The sequence below is a fragment of the Bos indicus genome, chromosome 21 (assembly GCF_029378745.1).
Source record: "Bos indicus isolate NIAB-ARS_2022 breed Sahiwal x Tharparkar chromosome 21, NIAB-ARS_B.indTharparkar_mat_pri_1.0, whole genome shotgun sequence".
In the NCBI taxonomy this organism is placed as follows: Eukaryota; Metazoa; Chordata; class Mammalia; order Artiodactyla; family Bovidae; genus Bos; species Bos indicus.
Window position 1 is genome coordinate 21,040,490 of NC_091780.1, and position 20,364 is coordinate 21,060,853.

Here is a 20,364-nt window from a genome sequence, read left to right on the forward strand (position 1 = left end):
GTATAAAACTAACTGGATTTTTCTGACACAAAAGCTTATTCCTGTGAAATCAGTACTGTTTGGTAACTTCTTCTCTGTCTATTCCTGAGCTAGCCAGCTTGATGCCCGAAAATCTGCAGTTGCTGGGTTTTTACTGCTACTGAAGAACTTCAAAGTTTTAGGCAGCTTGTCGTCTTCTCAGTGCAGCCAGTCTATTGGTGTTAGCCAGGTAAGGACTTTTTTTCACACCAGCTTATCATGTGTGTACTGATGCAGTAGTTGATGATGTAAAGATTTTTTTACTCGGGTTCTGGTTGTACAGATGATCCTGAAACTGAGGATCTGATGATGATAATATCAGCCATCACTTACTGATGGCAAATTTGCTGTATGGTAGCCTCTAGCTTCAAGTTGGCTCTTGAACTGTATGTTGATTGAAATGTGGCTAGTTCAAATTGAGTTGTGCTGTATATATAAAACAACACACTGGATTTTGAAGACTTAGTGTGAGATAAAAGTGTAAAATATATCATAATTTTTTATTTTGATTATGTGTTGAGATAATATTTTGGCTGTGTTGGGCTAAGTAAAATGTTAAAATTAATTTCACCAATTTCTTTTTACTCTTTTGATTTGGCTATTAGAAAACTTAATATTATATATACAGCTTGCATTTGTAATTTGTATTGTGTTTCTAATGGACAACACTGTGCTAGACACTGTTCTGAGTGCTTTACATTTATTTTCTCATTTAACCTTCACAGCAGTTCTCTAGGTAAATACTGTTACTGTCCTCAGTTTTAATAGTTTATTTATTTGCACACCTGATAAAACCTGTAATCTAAGAAAACAAAGCTTTTTACAATAATATGATAATCTAGGCTTTGCAGCAGTAAAATTGTCATTTAAATTCAGTACTAATATGATTTGTAAATAAGAGACATCTGTATAGCAGTTTCTTTAGGAATCCTTTATTGCTGTTACAACAGCTCACCACTTTTGTTTATAACTTATGCCATAGATTAAATATTAGGAACACTGGATATCATTTATGAATGGCTAATATCCCTATTTTAAATATAAGAAAACTGAGACAGAGAGAGGTTAATAATTTGCCCTAAGTGATACAGCCAGTAAAGTGTAGAACTAGGATTTGACCTCAGAAGGAAATGGCAACCCACTCCAGTGTTCTTGCCTGGAGAATCCCAGGGATGGGGGAGCTGGTGGGCTGCCGTCTATGGGGTCACACAGAGTCAGACACGACTGAAGTGACTTAGCAGCAGCAGCAGCAGTATTAACTACCTCACTAAGATGCCTGAAATAAGGATTAGGGTTCTTGGTCTATAATTGCTGAAATTATTATGTAAATCAAACAGGCAGTATTATTCTTTGTCATGTCCATATCTAAACAAAACTACCTGCCTCTAAACCTCTCAGGAGTTCATGGAACCCTCAGAAGAGCTCAATTCTCAGCCTTTTAAGTAAAATTAAGTTTATTATGACTACTAAATTCTAGTGGCATGAAATAATCTGTGTGCCTTCCTAAGTAGGTGACTTAGGAATATTGTACCACATTGCCAAGGAAAATCTTAAGGAATGAGTAAGTTAATTTTTTTTAAGTGCTTGAAAATTCTTATTCCAAAATAGAATAAGATACTTATCATGGCTTGATAATGATTATAGTGTCTGCCTCAGCCCTGGGTTTTGCCATATGGGGAAAGCTAAATGTAAGGTTCTTTAACCAAAAATACCAGCTCATTTTACTCCTTAATGGAACTATTAATACTTACTCAGGTAAGATCTTCATGAACTGACCTCTCTTCCTTTCAGGTCCATGTGGATATCCATAGCCGTTACAATTCTGTTGCCAATGAGACCTTTTGCCTTGAGATCATGGATAGTTTGAAGAGATGCTTAGGTCAGCAGGCAGATGTTCGACTCATGCTTTATGAGGTAAATCAATAGGGTGAAAGAGATGTAGTACTCCACTCCCCAACTCCACTGATCCTTTTAATTTTAATAATTTTTCTTACCAGAGTACAGTAGATATGCTCTTATTTAGTGCAGTGAGGACTAGTAGTTATTGATGCTTGGCCAAAAATTCATTGAAGGTGAGGAAGCATAAAGAATAGTTGAAACATGTTAAATGTTTTCATTTGAAATATTTAAATGTACTGTTAATTTACCAGCCTTTTGTTTTAAGGAAAAGTTCTTTTGCTTTTGAGTATGAAAAATACTCCAGATTAGTCTTAGTAGAGAAATCTTCTAAATGTGTTTAGTTTTTTCCGTTTTTAGAATTGTCTTACCCCTCCCTCAATCCATCAGAAATCAGTTTTACAGATTTACTTTTATTAAATATTTCCAAAATATTCAACTTAGTTTTCATAAAAACAACTTCTTGGGGTTTTTTGTTTGTGTTTTTAGTGGGTTTTGGGTTTTTTTGGCCATGCTTGCATGCCTTGTGGGATCTTAGTTCCCTGACCAGGGATTGAACACACACACTCAGGAATGAAAGAGCAGAGTTCTAACCGCTGAACTGCTAGGGAATTCCCCCAGACAGCTTGTCATTTTGCTCTTGGTTTCCAACAGTTTACAGAATGTCTTGAGTAGATTACGTAATGACAGTACAATTAGCAAAAAATGAATGGAACAAATATTACTACTGACTTGTAATTAGGATATAATTCAGCCAGTGGAACAAAAGTCTGCAGTCATGGGAGACTGCAGTACAATTTCTAGCATTTAGTATGCTTTGTGCTTCAGCACACATATTTTATAGGATGGAGAACATTAGGTAATCTAGCAGGTAGATTAAGTGCAAGTCATTTCAGAGCACAGCTATACTTTCATTTGGCATTTTTAAAATAGCATTTATTGAGCTACTGTAGTTGCCAAGCACCACACCTGACGTTGGATTTTTCAGGTTTATTGTAAAAAATATAGAAAGTATAGAAAAAAATTTTTTTATTATTATTAGTCCTACCACTCATATGCATACTTACACAAAATTGGAATCATAGATTTCTCTAGCTTTTTATCTCTTAATATTATGCTGTAAGCATTTCCTATTTTATTAAATGTTCTTTGCCACATAATTTTGAATGCTAAAAAGTGCTCTTTATGTATACAGTAATTTATTTAACTTTTTTTTATTTTGGGGGCATTTTTGTGGCTTCCAGTTTTTCACTATGAATATTGTTGTACCACATTGACTGTTTGACAGTAATGTACCACTGTGAATGACCACATTGGCGGGTTAAAGATACAACATTTTCAAGTCTATAGCATATGCTGTCAAGCAGTGAATTTTTTTTTTTAATGATTAAGAATACCTTTGTTTTAACATTTGTGATGAAAAATCGCAGATACTCTTTGCAAATGAGGATTAGAGGGGAAATTTCTCAATTTAATAAAAGGGGTCTATGAATCCTACATCTAATTTAAATAGTGAGAGAACTTAATGCGTTTCTCCTCTGGTCAGGAACAGGATATTTGTTCACAAAACTTCTGTTCTACATTGAAGTGAAGGTCTGATCCAATGCAACAAGGCAAGAAAAAGAAATAAAGGCTTATAGATTTGAAAGTATGAAGTAAAGCTGTCTTGATTCACATAGTGTACATAGACCATACCAAAGAGTCTACAAAAAATGATATAGTAAGGTTGTAGAATACAAGATCAGTAACCATGTAATAGTCACTTATAGTTCTGCTTACTAGCAACAAACAGTTCAAAATTGAAAGTAGTATTTATAGTAGATGAAAAATACTTAAGGAGAGGTTCCACAAAGTATATGCAGGATATGTACACTGAAGACCTCAAAATATCACTGAGAGAAATTAAAGAAGAGTTAAGTAATTGGAAAGATACGCAGTGTTCACAGAATAGAATAATCAATATTGTCAATATTTTTAAGTATCAGAAAGATCTGTAAATTGAGTGAAATCCCAGGCTTTTTTGGTAGAAATTAAGAAGTTGATTCTACAAGTTATATGGAATGTAAGCCACCTCTAAGATGAACAGCACAATTGAAAAGTATAAAGTTGGTCAGTAGAGTTTTGACAAAGATCCCAAGGTAATTCAATAGAAAGAGGATAGTCTTTTCAACAAACAATGCTGGAACAATTGTACTGGCGGGGGGGTCCCCAAAGCCACCTCTATTTAAAAATTTTTTAGGAGTCATAAAACAGAATGTATTTGTTCTCATGGCTAAGATTATAGTTAAGAATACAAAGCAAAAAATAGCACAAGCAAGAGGCTCATAGAGGAAAGTCCTCAGGAAACCAGATTCCTCTTTAAGAACATAAACTATATTGTTTATACAGTTTAGGCACAGTAAGCTTCTCATTGTTTTGGGAGTTTTATATCAGTATAAGAAACTGTTGATCAGCCAGATTCACAGCCACCAGCCAAAGGGCTAACCTTTCCATGGAAGCGGACCTTACCAAGGATAGCAGTCTCAGACTACTAAGTTAACTCTTCTCCACAGTCATCTGTATTAAAAAGAAGAAATCCTCAACCCTTATTTAGCTCCCAATTTAAAAAATTACTTTGTAATGTCTCGTAGTCCTAAATCTGTTAGGATATTGGTATTCATTTATTCATCAAAGACTTAAGTTAGTACTTTTGATTTGTAAAAAACTCTATGTATTATTAACATAAATACCTTTTGTCATACTTGTTGTAAGTACAGGCCAGATTGCCATTTGCTTTTTTTTTTTTTAATGATAATCATTTTAGAGCTAGAAATTTAGATTTTACAGTTTGGTTGTAATCTTCACCTTTGAGATACCTACTGTCTCTTTTGTGTGGAGTCCATATCCTTCCAGTGAATATTTACTAGCATTTTCTTTTATTTTTTTTAATGCTTTTGTTTAACTAAATTCTTCTGCAGTTTTTATATTAATATATAAAGACCCAACTCCTCCGAGATTAGCCATTTCTTTTTTCAGGTATAATATATTGCCTCTTTCATGTGTACTGAGTCTTTCTGTTTGTATGCTATGCCTTTATTTTTCTGTAATTTTTGTGCCAGGAACACAGTTGTCTTTTTATTACCATTATACTTTTATAAAATATCCTAATACTTATTAGGGCTGATCATCCTTTGTTTTTTAAAAAAAAAATGGGGGGGGGTGGTCAATTCTCATTTTCTGTTTCTCACTGGTAGACTGTATAACCTCTGTCTCAGGTTCCAAAAAGAAAAGCGTCCCCAGGATTTTAATCTGAGCAGTTTTAAACTAAGACTGGGAAATTTTGGATGGGAAGAAATGTCATAGTCATTCACATTAGGGTGCTTAGGTCCAGGAGGCACTTTTGAATCACTGGAGAGTAGGGGAGTGCCCTAAAAAGGAAGGCTGCTAATGTATGATAAGAGGAAAAAATGAGGTCTGGGAAAGGGAAAAGTACCCCAAAGCCAGACGAGACCTGATGTCTAACAGTTGTGAGGATTATGGTCAGTTTATAATCCAGTTCTCATTGTCAGAGATCTCACATTAGCGTAGGCCAATAACCTAAACTTTCTGAATTGTTTCTCCCTCTAGCATATACGGCCTCCATCTTTTTTTCAGAGAGCTGAGAATAGGTAAAGAAACACAAAGTTATTTTAAAGTTAAGATTGTGCAAATCACTAGTGACTCTGATAGAGAGCTTATTTGTCCTCTGATTCCTTTTAGGGGTTCTATGATGTCCTTCGAAGGAATTCTCAGCTGGCTAACTCAGTCATGCAAACTCTGCTCTCACAGGTAAATTATATTTTCATGGATATAAGGGAACAGGTACCAAGGCATTAAGTAATTGACATTTTTAATAATTTTCAAAATATAAAACAATTCCTAAGTAGTCCACTGGTACGTTGTAAACATGCCTAGGGTACATGATGCTATTTCATGTTGTTTTATTTTAATCACTGTTTATCTGTCTACCATATTGCCATTGTCTGACAATTAACCTTCTCAGTTAACATCCTAAGTCAGAAGGGCATTTTGTAGAACCATTTATACAAAGGCCATCAGTAGTAGTATCTGTTACGTTTATTTCTGATAAAGAAGAGTGATTTGGAGAAAACAGTAAAATATTGACATTTCTCAAATCTGAGTGACATATTCATGAGTGTCTCTTAGGTTATTTTCTATATTTCTCAGCTTTTTTAAAAAGCTGCAAATTATGAAATATTTCAAAGGACCATCAAGATGAGAAGAATTTAGCTGAAGAGTTTCTAATGTGAATAAGACCTTTTTACTCTCAGCATTTATTATTAAGCATTTATTTGAATTAGTGAATTCACAAAGTGCAACCATCACCAGTCAATTGAGAACGTTTTATCTTCTCATAAAAAACCACACCGTTTAGCTACCCCCCCTTTAATTTTCCCATCCTTCCTCAAACCTTCTACCCCTAAGCAATCATCAGTCTTATTTTTCTCTCTATAGATTTGCCTATTCTGGACATTTCATATAATAGAGTCAAACAATGTGTGGTCTTTTATGACTGACTTCTTTTACTTAACATGATGTTTTCAGGGGTCATCCATATTGTAGGGTGCATCAGTCTTTATTCCTTTTTATGGCTAAATAATATTTCATTGTATGATATATATATATATATTTTTTTAATATATGTTGAGAGAGTTCAAGAGACTATTATGTACTAATAGTAATAACAACAGTACTTAATGTTTAGCACTTACAGAGGGGCAAGCAATTTATGAATGGTATATGGTGGATGATCTCATTTAGTCCTCACAAAACCCTGTGAAATAACTGCTTAGTTCCATTTTACAGATGTATGTTTTAAGGCTCCAAGAGGTTAAGTAATTTAATTTGCCCAAGGTCTCACAGTTAATAAGTGATGGAGCTAGAATTTGAACTCAGATCTGGCTCAAGAGCTGAAGCATGTGTTTCTCCTATTTGGAGTTGATTAAGCTATTCAAATCTTTTAAGTTGATGCTTGTCACCAAATTTGAGAAATGTCCATTCATTATTTCATCAGATTATTTTTTCCTATCCCCTCTTTCTCTCCTTTTCTTCTGGGGCTTCAGTGGTATGTATATTGGAATGCCTGATACTGTTCCACAGATCTTGGTTCATTTTTCCTCAATATTTTTACACTGTTTTCTTCAGATTTTATATTTTCTCATAATCTGTCTTCAAGTTTACTTTCTTCTGCCATTTGAGTTCTGTTGTTTTACTCTTGAATGCATGTTAAATTTTATCAGATGTTTTTCTGTATCTATTGAGATGACCATATGATTTTTCTCCTTTAATCTGTTACTGTGATGAATTATATTATTTGATCTTTTAAAAAAACATTGCATTCCTAGAATAAACTCAAATTGATTATATTACCTTTTTTATACACTACTGGGTTTGATTTCCATTTAGGACATACATACATCTGTACAAGAAGGAATGGCCTATAATTTTCATTTTTCATACTGAATTTCTTTGGTTTAGTATGAGCTTAGTAAAATGATTGGGGATGTTCCCTCTTTTTCTGGTTTTTGTAAAATTTGAAATTTCCTTTATTCCATTTCCCCCCTTACTTGTTTCAAAGTTAAACACTTTCTTTAAACTTTCAGCTATATTGTCTAATGATTTGGACAGTCTTAACTCTAAAATAACCCTATATTTGAAGTCATGTGAATTCTAGCCTCAGCTAACTAACTTATGGTTAGAAAGTCCCTGAGAAGACTTTTCCCCCTTCACCTGAAGTCAGAGGTAGGTAGGTAGGTACATATCCCCTCACTATCTTCCTCCATGTGGTGGATTTATTTTTTAGGTTCATCCACTAAGGATATCTGCTTTTGAGAATTCCAGCTTTCTGTGAAGGTCTCTGATACAATCTCAGATACAATCTCTGATACAATCTAGATATAATCTCTGATACAACCCCATGCGGACCCTAGGCTCTGTCTTTAATTTCATGATTTCTTTTACTTTCCTTTTATCTTAGCTATCTATTTAATAAATGTATCTATATAAAAATTTTAATGCAGTGTTTTTTATTCTTTACTGCGAGTGTTTCTCTAAACCCTAGCCCACCATTTTGCTATAAATGGTACTTCTCTTCCCCTCTCGCTCTTCCTCCTTTTTTATGCCGTTGCTTTGTGCTAATTCTGCTAAAGAAGCTCCATTTGGAAGTGGAGAAATGATTGGAAGGTCTTACACTATCAAAAGTTTTTCAGTGGACCTTGGACCTGATCTTATATAAAATTTATATCTTGTTATATTTTATCTTTCAAACTAATGATCAGTCCATCTACATTTGCACATTAACATGGCAAGTTATGACTGAAAGCATAGAGCAGTGCTTCCCAACTCAGGTTAGTATGTGGACCAATAAAATTATATAGACTCCAAAAGTTAAAAAGAGGAAAATGGCAATTAACATTTTTTTTTATGAAAGTATAGTTGATTTGCAGTGTATTTGTTTCTGGTATACAGCAAAGTTATTCAGTTACATATATATTCTTTTTCATTATGAGTTATTACAGTATATTCAATATAATTCCCTGTGCTATACACTGGGATCTTATTTATCTATTTTATATATAATAGTTTGTTTCTGCTAATCCAAAAGTCCTAATTTATCCTTTCCCCACCCCCTTTCCCTTTTGATAACCATAAGTTTGTTTTCTGGGTCTGTGAATCTATTTCTATTTTGTAAATAAGTTTTATTTGTATCATTTTAAAGATTCCACATATAAGTGATATCATATAGTATTTGTCTTTCTCAGTTGACTTCACTTAGTATGGTCATCTCCAGGTCCATCTATTTTGCTGTAAATGGCATCATTTGATTCTTTTTTATGGCTGAGTTAACTAACTTTTTTTGAGCTCTGTTATGTGCTAAATAGTATTTGAAGCTCCTTACATGTGTTAGCACATTTAATCGTATACAAATGTTTATGCTTATATTAATAATATCCTCATTTCACAGATGAGGAACCAAGACATCTACCTTTCTTGAATTAATAAGTAGTGGTACTGGGATTTTAGATTCAGTCAGTCTGACTCTGGAGCCTCTATTCTTATTAACCAAGCTGTACTGAAAGTGCTTGATAGCCTATACAAATTAAGGAACTGGTGTGAGAGAGCATGGTGTTTTATAGGAGAGGTAATGAAGTGGACTAGGAAAGGTGTCAGTCAGTGCACTGCCTGATGCAAGGGCAAAGGAAGGACAGGGTTGAGCCAAAGCAACAGATTTTCCTGCAGTGTTCTTTGGACAGTTGGGAAACAATGTCTTAGAAAGCATTAAACATTAAAGTTGCCATTAGCTTGACCAGTTAAAAAAGTGAAAAGCATTCATGAACCGTGATGTCTTTTTCTTTCCCATACACAGTTGAAACAGTTCTATGAGCCAGAACCTGATGTACTGCCTCCTCTGAAATTAGAAGCTTGTATTCTGACCCAAGGAGATCAGGTCTTTCTACAGGAACCACTGGTGAGCCATTCTTTCCTCCTCCCATAACCATTATTTTTACTCTTAAGTAAAACTACCAGCCCTATTGATATGGTTGAGCTTCAGAAAGAGATGACTTCTCTGTGAAACACCTGGTACTCCCAGTGAATTTTTACTCTTGACTCTTCCCTGACCCATCACCACCTTGGTTCTGGTGGTGAGATATCTGCATATCAACACTTGACTAATAATCAAGGCATCTATCACTTCTCCCAAGGAGCATTTTACCTCCCATTAATGGCTCTTTGATTGCAAGTACTAAACAGATATACTTTAGAATTGGAAGAAGGAGGTTACCCAGAAGCAGGTGAACCCAGGCGATCTGCTTCATTAGTCTGGAGTGTATGATTTAGGCTGAGCTAGAACTGGCATTCTGTTGAACCTTCAGAGAAACTGGGACAGTTGGTTTTCTATTCTCATCTAGCGGGAAGAAAGAAACTGAAACTCCTGAGTGACTTACAACAGATGTCCTCAGCCTAGAGAGAAGCTATGGTGGTCTCCCAAAGATTCCCTTAACCTAAATCCATATGTTTGGAATAGCCTTTGGGACTCAAAGGTGCTGCTGCTGCTGAGTCACTTCAGTCGTGTCTGACTCTGCATGACCCCATAGACAGTAGCCCACCAGGCTCCCTTGTCCCTGGGATTCTCCAGGCAAGAACACTGGAGTGGGCTGCCATTTCCTTCACCAGTGTGTGAAAGTGAAAGTGAAGTTGCTCAGTCATGCCCGACTCAGTGACCCCATGGACTGCAGCCTACCAGGCTCCTCCATCCATGGGATTTTCCAGGCAAAGGTGCTGGAGAGGATTTAATTTCACAACCTGGCTCCTTGGTATTTGTACCAGATCAGAGATAGCACATTTGATGTTACATTCTTAGGTGTCAGCTACTTGTGAAACCACTGTCTTTGGGAAAGGCCAGAAAACAATGCCTCTGTTAGTTCCATTCTTTTTTTCTGTTTTGTTTTGTTTTTAACTCCAGATTGACTTAATTTGTGATGCTAATGAATAACTTTATTTAGCCTTATAGATAAGGATTATTTGTCAGTTATCAACAGTTTGATAGGTTATCCTTTAACAAGAATATTCAGTTATTATCTTTTCTTCTACAGGATTATCTGCTATGTTGTATTCAACACTGTTTGGCCTGGTATAAGAGCAGAGTGGTACCATTACAGCAAGAAGAAGAGGAGGAGGAAGAGGGGTTCTACCAATACTTAGATGATATGTTGGAGTCGATTACGAATAGAATGATTAAGAGTGAACTAGAGGACTTCGAACTGGTAATTGCTAAGTCTAAGCTGTGTTGAGTAATGGAGGTTTTTAGTAGCTTACTAATTTTTATCTTGTGTCTTTTAGGACAAATCAGCAGACTTTTCTCAGAGCACTGGTATTGGCATCAAAAATAATATCTGCGCTTCTCTTGTTATGGGAATTTGTGAGGTTCTAATAGAATATAATTTCTTCATAAGTAATTTCAGGTAGGGTATACTCTAACTCTACTTGTAGTTCATTTTGTGTGTGGGAGTGTGTTTTCTTAACACTAACAATAGGCTAGGTATGAACAGACTACAGCGCATGACACTCTTAGATGGACCTCTAGCCTAAGACCAAACTATGTTCTTTCTACCAGGGAACATCCAAGCACATGCCAAACAGGCTCATGAATTTTGTCTCTCCATCAGGCTTTACTTTACTGAACATTCCCCAGACCTTGAACATAACAACCCCTGATTTTAATAGAGAAATTTTGATTGGTGGTAGTATTGAACTTTCATTCTCTGCAATGACTGATACAAATAAAGGGGGAAAAGAAATGACCCAGTTGGGTATTACCTAGGAGTACTGTGTTAATAGTGAAGATCGATTCATTTGTAATATTGGGTCTAAAGTATGACATCTAAAGAAGTATTGTGATTTCCTTATTACTGTCTTGAAAGTAAACCATAATATTCTGATGCCTGTCCTTGGTGGACTCTTTCCTTTTATACAGTAAGACTAAGTTTGAAACAATTCTGAGCTTATTTATGTGTTACAAGAAGCTCTCCGACATCCTTAATGAAAAATCTGGTAAAGGCAAAACAAAAATGGCCAACCGACCAACCGATAGTTTTTTGTCCATGAAATTTGTGTCTGATCTTCTCACAGCTCTTTTCAGGTAAGGTTCTAACACAGGGCTTAAAGACAGCCTTAAGGTGAGGGTTAAAAACACCTACTGAGGGTCACTGATATTACCTAGTTTGGATTCACAATTCTTAGCATATATACAGTAAAAAGTAAGTCAACGGGGTTGTAATTTTCTTGAAAGCAGAACACATAGGCATTTAAAGAGATGCTTTGAATTACTAAAGGGAACATCAGAAACAGTGAACTAGTGGATGAAAAGATAGGATAGATTCCAAGAAATCAACCTAAGTAGCATGAAAAGAAGGGAAAGAAAAGCTTGAATTTAAAAAAAAAGGTGGGGGTGACAACAAAAAAAACATTACAGAAAGTTAACTAAGACTGACCTTTAAATTTCATCAAAGTTAAAGGATTGAGGGAAGGGGGAGAAAGGGAGGTAACGCTGAGAATAATATTTGTAGAAAGACAGCCTTGGCAGTGACTCTTGGTGTGGGCTGCCTGGAGTCTGTCTTTTAGAACTGGCTGGGTGCTATTGTGAACTGTCCCTAGAAAACGTAATTTCAAGTCCCAGTAGCAGGGGAATCTTTCTGTCTCTTTTTTCCTGTCTAGGGATAGTACCCAGAGTCATGAAGAGAGCCTGTCTGTTCTGAGGTCCAGCAATGAGTTCATGCGCTACGCAGTGAATGTGGCTCTGATGAAGGTCCAGCAGCTAAAGGAAACAGGGCATGTGAGTGGCCCTGATGGCCAAAACCCAGAGAAGGTCTTTCAGAACCTCTGTGACATAACTCGGTAAGCCCCACACACCCTTAGAGACCTGTTCCACTTGCTGTGGCATCTCCAAGAGAGGAAATCGACGACGGGGGTGGGGAGAGAAAGGTGGTTTGAAGTTGGGTAGGGAGAAAGGTGGTTTGAAGTTCAGCATACCCAAAGGTGGAAGTGCAGTCACTCACTATGTTGGGGTTTTTTCCTAGTCCTGTTTTGGTGTGGATTGTTGGCCACATATAAAATGTTAATCTAATACCAGGAATAAAAAGGGATATTACATAATGACTAAATAATTCATCAAGCAGACAGAACAGTTTTAAATGTATATGTACTTAATAGCACCTAATAACAGCTTCAGAATACTTAAGGCAAAAATGGTAATACTGAGGGAGAAATACACAAATAATAATCTACCTCTCTCAGTAATCAGTAGAATTAGATAGAAAATCAGAAAGGATGTAGAAGACTCGAACAACACTATCATCCAGCTTGACTTTAATCAATATTTATAGAACATTAAATAAGTATTTAAGATAGTGAGGTATTGCCAGAATCAGTGGAACAGATGGTTCAGAACTGATCTACACAAGTATGGTCTTGACTTTTGACAAAGGTGCCAAGGCAATGGAATGGAGAAAGAAAAGTCTTTTCAAACAGGTGTTTCTGGAACAATTGTACAGGAATATGTGAAAAAATGAAATTAAAAGACGCTGTTTGGAAGAAAAGCTATGCCCAACCTAGACAGCATATTAAAAAGCAGAGACATGACTATGCCAATAAAAGTCTGTCTAGTCAAAGCTACGGTTTTTCTAGTAGTCATGTATGGATGTGAGAGCTGAGCTATAAAGAAAGCTGAGTGCCAAAGAATTGATGCTTTTGAATCAGTTGGTGTGTTGAAGAAGACTCTTGAGAGTCCCTTGGACTGCAAGATCAAACCAGTCCGTCCTAAAGGAAACCAGTCCTGAATATCCATTGGAAGGACTGATGCTGAAGCTGAAACTCCAATACTTTGGCCATCTGATGTGAAGAACTGACTCATTTGAAAAGACCCTGATATTGGGAAAGATTGAAGGCAGGAAGAGAAGGGGAAGACAGGATGTGATGTTTGGATGGCATCACCGACTTGATGGATATGAGTTTGTGCAAGCTCTGGGAGTTGGTGATGGACAGGGAAGCCTAGCATGCTGCAATCTATGGGGTCACAAAGAGTCAGACACGACTGAGCGACTGATGTGAAAAAAAATTGAACTTTGATCCATTTCTCATGTTATAACCAAATATTGAAATGAATCAGAGGCATAAGTATAAAACCAAATATTGTAAAACATCTAGAAGACAGAAAAACCTTTACAACCTTGTTTTAGGTAAAAAATTTCCTAGGTATAATACCAGAAGCACAATCAATAATTTTTTTAAATTTAACTCTGTTCCTTGAAAAACATTCCTAAGGAAATTTAAAGACAAGCCACAAATTAACAGGAAATATTTGCAAAACACGTGTCTGATGATGGACTGGTAACCAGAGTATATAAAGAACTCAAACTTGTTAAGAAAACAATCAAATTGAGAAAATGGATAAAGTGTTTTAACAGACACTTTACCAAATAAGATATATAGATGGCAAATAAGAACATGAAAGGGTGATCAACATAATTAGTCACTAGGTTAGTGCAAATTAAAATCACAATGAGATATCACTAAACACCTAATTTTTTTTCTTTTAAAAATTTACTTATTTGTTTTAATTGGAGGCTAATTACTTTACAATATTGTGGTGGTTTGCCATACATTCACATGAATCAGCCATGAGTGTACATGTGTTCCCCATCCTGAACCGCCCCCCCTCCCCCTATCCCATCCCTCAAGGTCATCCCAGTGCACCAGCCCTGAGCACCCTGTCTCATGCATCGAACCTGGACTGGCGATCTATTTCACATATGATAATACACATGATTCAATGCTGTTCTCTCAAATCATCCCACCCTTGCCTTTTCCCACAGAGTTCAAAAGTCTGTTCTTTATATCTGTATCTTTTTTGCTGTCTCACATATAGGGTCACTGTTACCATCTTTCTAAATTCCATATATATGCGTTAATATACTGGATTGGTGTCTTTCTTTCTGACTTACTTCACTCTATAATAGGCTCCAGTTTCATCCACCTCATTAGAACTGATTCAAATGCATTCTTTTTAATAGCTGAATAATATTCCATTGTATATATGTACCACAGCTTTCTTATCCATTTGTCTGCCGATGGACATCTAGGTTGTTTCTTTGTCCTGGCTATTGTAAACAGTGCTGCGATGAACATTGGGGTACACGTGTCTCTTTCAATTCTGGTTTCCTCAATGTAAACACCTATTAAAATGCCTAAAAGTTTAGATTGACTATACCAAAGTGTTGTCATGGATGTGGAAGAATTTAAACTCTTTGTTTTTTGGTTTTTAATGTTTATTTATGTATTTATTTTTGGCTACCCTGGGTCTTCTTGCTGTGCGGGCTTTTCTCTAGTTGAGTGAGAGGGGGCTACTCTAGTTGAGGTACACGGGCTTCTCGTTGCCGTGGCTTCTCATGTTGTAGAGGACGGGCTCTTGAGCACACAGGCTTCAGTAGTTGCAGCTCCGGGCTCTAGAGCACAGGCTCAAGTAGTTAGTTGCTCCACTGTATGTAGAATCTTCTAAGATCAGGGATCAAACCCAGGTCTCCTGATTGGTAGGTGGATTCTTTACCACTAAGCCTCCAGGGATGCCCAGAATTTAAACTCTGATACACTGTTGACATAAATGTAAAATGGTGCAGCCACTTTGGAAAATAATTTGTCAGTTTCTTAAAAAGTTAAGCACACACCTATCTTACGGTACACCCATTCCACTCTTAGGTATTTACCTAAAAGAAATGAAAGCAGATGTTTTTATAAAAGTTTGTATATAGTAGTTTTATTTGTAATAGCAAAATCTGGAAACAACCTAAAGATGATAAATCGGTGACTATGCAATCTGTGGCGTATTCATACCCTGGAATACTGCTCAGCAGTGAAATGCGACAGGCTGCCAGTACGTGCAACAACATAGGTGAACCTCAGAGCTACATGCTGTTAGCAAAGCCGGACTTCAAAAGCTACAGAATGAATGATATCATTCTTATATGATAGTTTGTGAATTGTAAAACCGCTGGGACAGGAAACAGATCGGTGGTTGCCTGGGAAATCAAAGAGAAAGAACTGACTGCAAAGGAGCACATGAGAACTTTTGGGGTGATGGAAATACCTAGATTGAGGGGGATGAGTACACAACTGTGGAAGTGAGTCAGCAGAGCCATACAGTTACAGGATGGGAATTTTACTGTATGTAAATTGTATCTCAGTGAACTTGACATTAAAAATCACTTTTCCCCAGGGTCTTGCTTTGGAGATACACTTCAATCCCTACCTCAGTGGAAGAGTCGGGAAAGAGAGAGAAAGGAAAGAACATCTCGCTGCTGTGCTTGGAGGGCATACAGAAGATACTCAGTGCCGTGCAGCAGTTCTACCAGCCCAAGTGTCATCAGTTTCTCAAGGCTCTGGGTGGGCATTTCAGTTTTGATAACTTGGCTCGATCTGAGTTTCTCTTTCTCAACCAAACCTCTCAATTCCAGTTGTTAGCCCAGCAGAGGACACCTGTGAAGAGTCCCAGTGTGGCTAAGGAGTGACATCTAGTGGATTCAGAATCGGCACTTACTGGATTCCATTTAACCACAGATGGGACTGGGAAACTGAATATAGCCTTAAGAAGCTGCTGAATGTTAGGAATATAATTAAAGCTGCCTCCAGGCTTTTTTGGCCTCCTAAAATTTTAGCTTGGCAAAAAAAAAATAACCAAGCCCCTTTCAAAGCAGATAGCGTTCTTTTCCTTTTCCTAGATGCCACAGATAAGGAGGAAGAAGAGGAGGAAGTCAGTGTCAGTGAGAGAGCAGCTTTCCAGATCCGTCAGTTTCAGGTGAGACACCTAGGAGACTGCTGTGAGGGTCCTCAGGAAGGGACTGTTACCAGGCCAGCTGGGAACAGGCAGACCGTCCACAAGTAGGACAACAGTTTTTCCTGGGTCATCATTCAAGCAACTTGACAGCTCTGAGAATGAAAGGTAATGCATTTAAAAGCATCATTCAAGGAAGGATGTGTGTCAAGCCACCCCAATCTACAGCACTCATTGCCTCTAAGAATCACTGAGCTGATATTATACAAAGAGCTGGCCAGGAGCCCACTCGTGCAGGGAGTGTAACTGGCTTTGTCTGTCAGATGGTTCTAACCACTAGCTGTCACGTATCAGGATCTTTTATCCCAGAGGATTTCTTTAATGTTCGTATCATGTGCCAGGAACTGTTCAGGTGCTGAAGTTCTAGCAAGAAATAAGAGACAAAACCCTACCCTCACATAGCTTACATAGTGGGAAGAGACTGACGGACCAAAGACAGTGTTTTGGGTGGTGAGAGAGGAACAAAGAAAAAGGAAATGGACAGTGTGTAGGGAATGCCAGTGCTGGGGTATGGTCTAGCCCTCAGGTCAGTGAATGGGCCTCAGGAAGTTGTGAACCACCCAGGCGATCAGTGGTTGGGACACAGCACTTTCATTGGGCCCGTGTTCTGTCCCTTGTTAGGGAACTAAGATCCCACAAGCTGTGTGGTGCAGCCTAAAATAAACAAAACTGGGTGCACAGTTCATTCCTAATGTACATGTGGCAGGGGTTTGAGGAGTCCATAGCGCTCAAGAGAACACTCAGACGTCTGATCACAAAAGGGTAGGAGACTACCTGCTCAATCCAGGTCTTATTTCCAGATTTTATCCTCTTGGATTTTTGGTATTTTTGAGTCATTTCTGTCCCAGCCTTAGGAATCTCTGGCTGGATGTCTCTTCTCTTTGCTAGTATCATGTCTGCTAATGTTTCTGTGTGTCCTTTCTCAGAGGTCCTTGTTGAATTTACTTAGCAGCCAAGAGGAAGACTTTAAGAGCAAAGAAGCCCTGCTTCTGGCCACTGTTCTCACCAGCTTGTCCAAGCTGCTGAAGCCCATCTCTGCTGAGGTATGAGCACCAATCAGTCCCACTCTGCATCCCCCAGAAGGCCAGAATACTACATCTTACAGTGTACAACTAAATGTCCTCTTGAAATCTGGCTTATTTAAAATCATGTATCCAGTTATGCTCCTGAATTAATATAAGATCTGTAAGATGTACCTCCACCCACCCCTGCCCCGTACATAGTGTTTCTACCATGACGTAGTTAACTGCTTTTGTTTATTTGGCCACTGTCAAGGGTAAACAATAAGCACTGTAAAAAAAAAAAAAGTCTTGTTTATCTGTGGGGCCTTCAACCTTCTTGTGTTTCCCTACCCCCTTCTAAGATGAAAGTATGTTAATTATCAAGGTAGCTGACATTCAGCAGCTAACCTTCTCATCAAAATTAGCTGATTCTGAGTTTGGGGGATATTCAACAAAAGGTGATAAGTCAGAAAGCATAATTATAGTCCTAAAAGAGAATCTGTTCTACCCAGATAGATTTTAGGTATATGTGCTTGGGTTTGCACATGTACACGAAGAATATATGTACCCACATGAGCATTCACACATGTGCAATAAGAGAAGCCATATTCTGTGGGTTTGTTCCATTCAGGAGTAATTTCCCTAAAGGATGATAAAGAGAGTTCTTGAGACTAGGGCTGTGTGGTCCTCCCACATCTATTTCCTGACCTGTGGGGAGACAAGTTGAGAGTGCTGAGGTGCAGGCCTCCTTGTGTAAGCCCTTGCTTTTAGGAAGAGCTAGCCAGACTATAGCCTGGAATGTTACGACATTTGAGCACTGAAAAAGCAAACTTCATTTTCTTGTTGTCTTAGTTCCAGGTAGCCCAAAGAAAATCCCCATTGCTACTTATTTCATCCTAGATCGGAACAATGCATCCCCACTTTACTTTCAGCTTCATTCTTTCATATTGCTACTTTTGCTGCAAGGAGCCCAAGACTAGGAAAGAAACACAGGGAATTGGAACATGGGGACAGTTGAAGGAAAATAGATTTGGAAAGGCTAATATAAAGAAGAAATTTTTAAAATTTTACCACCCCCTCATAATTTCCGGTAGTGTGTCTAAAATTTTTTAATTTAACTTTGAATGGGTAATAAAGTTCAATGATTTGAAAACCAGACATTATAAAAAAATTTGCAGGAAATGGTCACCTTTCTATCCGTGTCCTCCATCTGTTCAGTTCTTCTCCCCCAGTAGCTAAATATCTTTTAGTGTCTTGTGTAAAGAATTCTTTTATTCCTGTACAGCAATATGAATATAGCTTCTTATGCTCAACCCTACCCTCTTCACACAAAAGCTTTTTCAGCATCCTGCTTTATTTATTTATTACATTTAACACTGTATTCTGGACATCTGTATTCTACAGTAATCACTGTATTCTGGGAAATATTTTTATATCAGTTCACAGAGAATTTTCATTTAGCCTCTGAAGTTTTTTTTCCCTGACAGATCAAAACCTGAATTCTTACTGGTCATTTTACCTTTAAACATCACTGCATTTCAGTGTCTTGGTGGCTAGAAGCCTATCCCAAATAACTGCTGAAGCAGAAAGCTGAGTGTGTGTCTAGTGAAACATGACCTACTAGTCCAAGGCCTTAAGCTTCCCCAACTCTTTTCTTTTGCCCCTTTTCTTTTTTTTCCCCCTGCTCCCTTTTAACCTCCTGTGGCCTCTTGGTTCCTAAAGGCTAATTTGACTATCACTGTGGCCAGGATCTTATTCTCCTATGCCTCTATTAGCTTAGTATTCTTAAAGATGTCTCAGATGCAGAGAGTGCTGGGCATGGGAAGAGGAAGAAGGGCACTTTAGCCCCAAACTGTGGTGGGAGGGGCCAGGGAAGCTCAAATAACAGCCCAGACCCCAGGACCTTTGGCCCTTAATGAGGGCATTTGAGAATTGAATCATAGGCTATATTTAAGAAAAGAATCAGTAATTCAGCTCGTAACTTTGGACTTACTTTTATGCTGTTTTTCAGTAGAGTACCACTTTAGATCCAGGCATATGTTTTAGTAGGTGATTTGTTTAGACTTGCAAAGGCCTAGAGCTCTCTTAGTCTGATAGCACCTAGGTCTGTCTTTTGAATGTTTCTATAATATCCTAATGATCTCCAGTTTGTGCAGATGTTATCCTGGACATCTAAGATTTGCACGGAAAACAGTTGCGGTAAGTTTCCTGCCATATTTCTTTTTTCAGGTTTATATAAAATCATCAGCACCAAACAACATTTAGAAAATTACACATTCACCGGAGTATCCAAAACTTCAAATACACAAAACCAGCCCCAAGGGTTGGTAAGAATATAGTGCAGTTGAACCTCTCATTCACTGCTGCTGGAGGTGTCAGTTGGTATAACCACTCTGGGAAATTATTTAGCAATACTTAACTACTAAAATTAAACATAGGCTTACGATCAAGCAGTTCCACTCCCAGCATAAGCAGGTGGGAAAATTCTCACAGCAGTACTGTTCTAATAGGCAAAACCAAACCCAGATGTCTGTCAGCAGTCAAATGGGTCGAGGGGTTGCACTGTGTGCGCGCAGTGGGACACTGGACGGCAGTGGGAGTGAACAGACTCCACTGCCACGTGACATGGAGGAGTCCGGCGCACACGACACTCAGCAGATGGCAGACACAGACAGAGGACTTACTGCATGGTGCTACTTAGATCAAGTTCAAAATCAGACAAAACTCGATGTGAGGTTACAAGGCAGAATGACAGTTTCCTTGGTGAGGAGGGGAGTGTCCTGGGGTGCTGATATTTCTTGACCCATATGCTAGTTATATGTTGATAGTGACTAATAAATGGGAAACATCCCCCTCATTTGCACCTGTGGGTCGAAGTGTACCTTTGTGGACCCGCTGCCTGGGTTGGAGTGTGTGCAGCATGGGGATGTTGTGCCTGAAACATGACAGGCTAGCATTCCAGCCAGGCCACCCCCACCTGCTACAGGACTGACTTGGGTTATAACTGAGTTTTCTTTCCTTCCTACT

At 37.9% G+C, this 20,364-nt stretch overlaps 1 protein-coding gene across 3 annotated transcripts in view; it reads left to right on the plus strand.

The window, feature by feature from the left end:
- Positions 1-20,364, plus strand: part of FANCI (FA complementation group I) — a 64,671-nt gene that overhangs the window by 35,733 nt on the left and 8,574 nt on the right. For 2 of the 3 annotated variants that reach the window (XM_019983640.2, XM_019983641.2), the window contains exons 17-28: positions 94-208; positions 1,810-1,932; positions 5,653-5,721; positions 9,320-9,421; positions 10,548-10,718; positions 10,795-10,916; positions 11,429-11,593; positions 12,169-12,348; positions 15,722-15,888; positions 16,224-16,300; positions 17,263-17,379; positions 19,485-19,536. In XM_019983640.2, coding sequence (XP_019839199.2) covers positions 94-208; positions 1,810-1,932; positions 5,653-5,721; positions 9,320-9,421; positions 10,548-10,718; positions 10,795-10,916; positions 11,429-11,593; positions 12,169-12,348; positions 15,722-15,888; positions 16,224-16,300; positions 17,263-17,379; positions 19,485-19,536 — 1,460 coding nt within the window. The remainder of the gene's footprint in view (positions 1-93; positions 209-1,809; positions 1,933-5,652; positions 5,722-9,319; positions 9,422-10,547; positions 10,719-10,794; positions 10,917-11,428; positions 11,594-12,168; positions 12,349-15,721; positions 15,889-16,223; positions 16,301-17,262; positions 17,380-19,484; positions 19,537-20,364) is intronic. The other variant, XM_070775104.1, reaches the window with a different exon arrangement.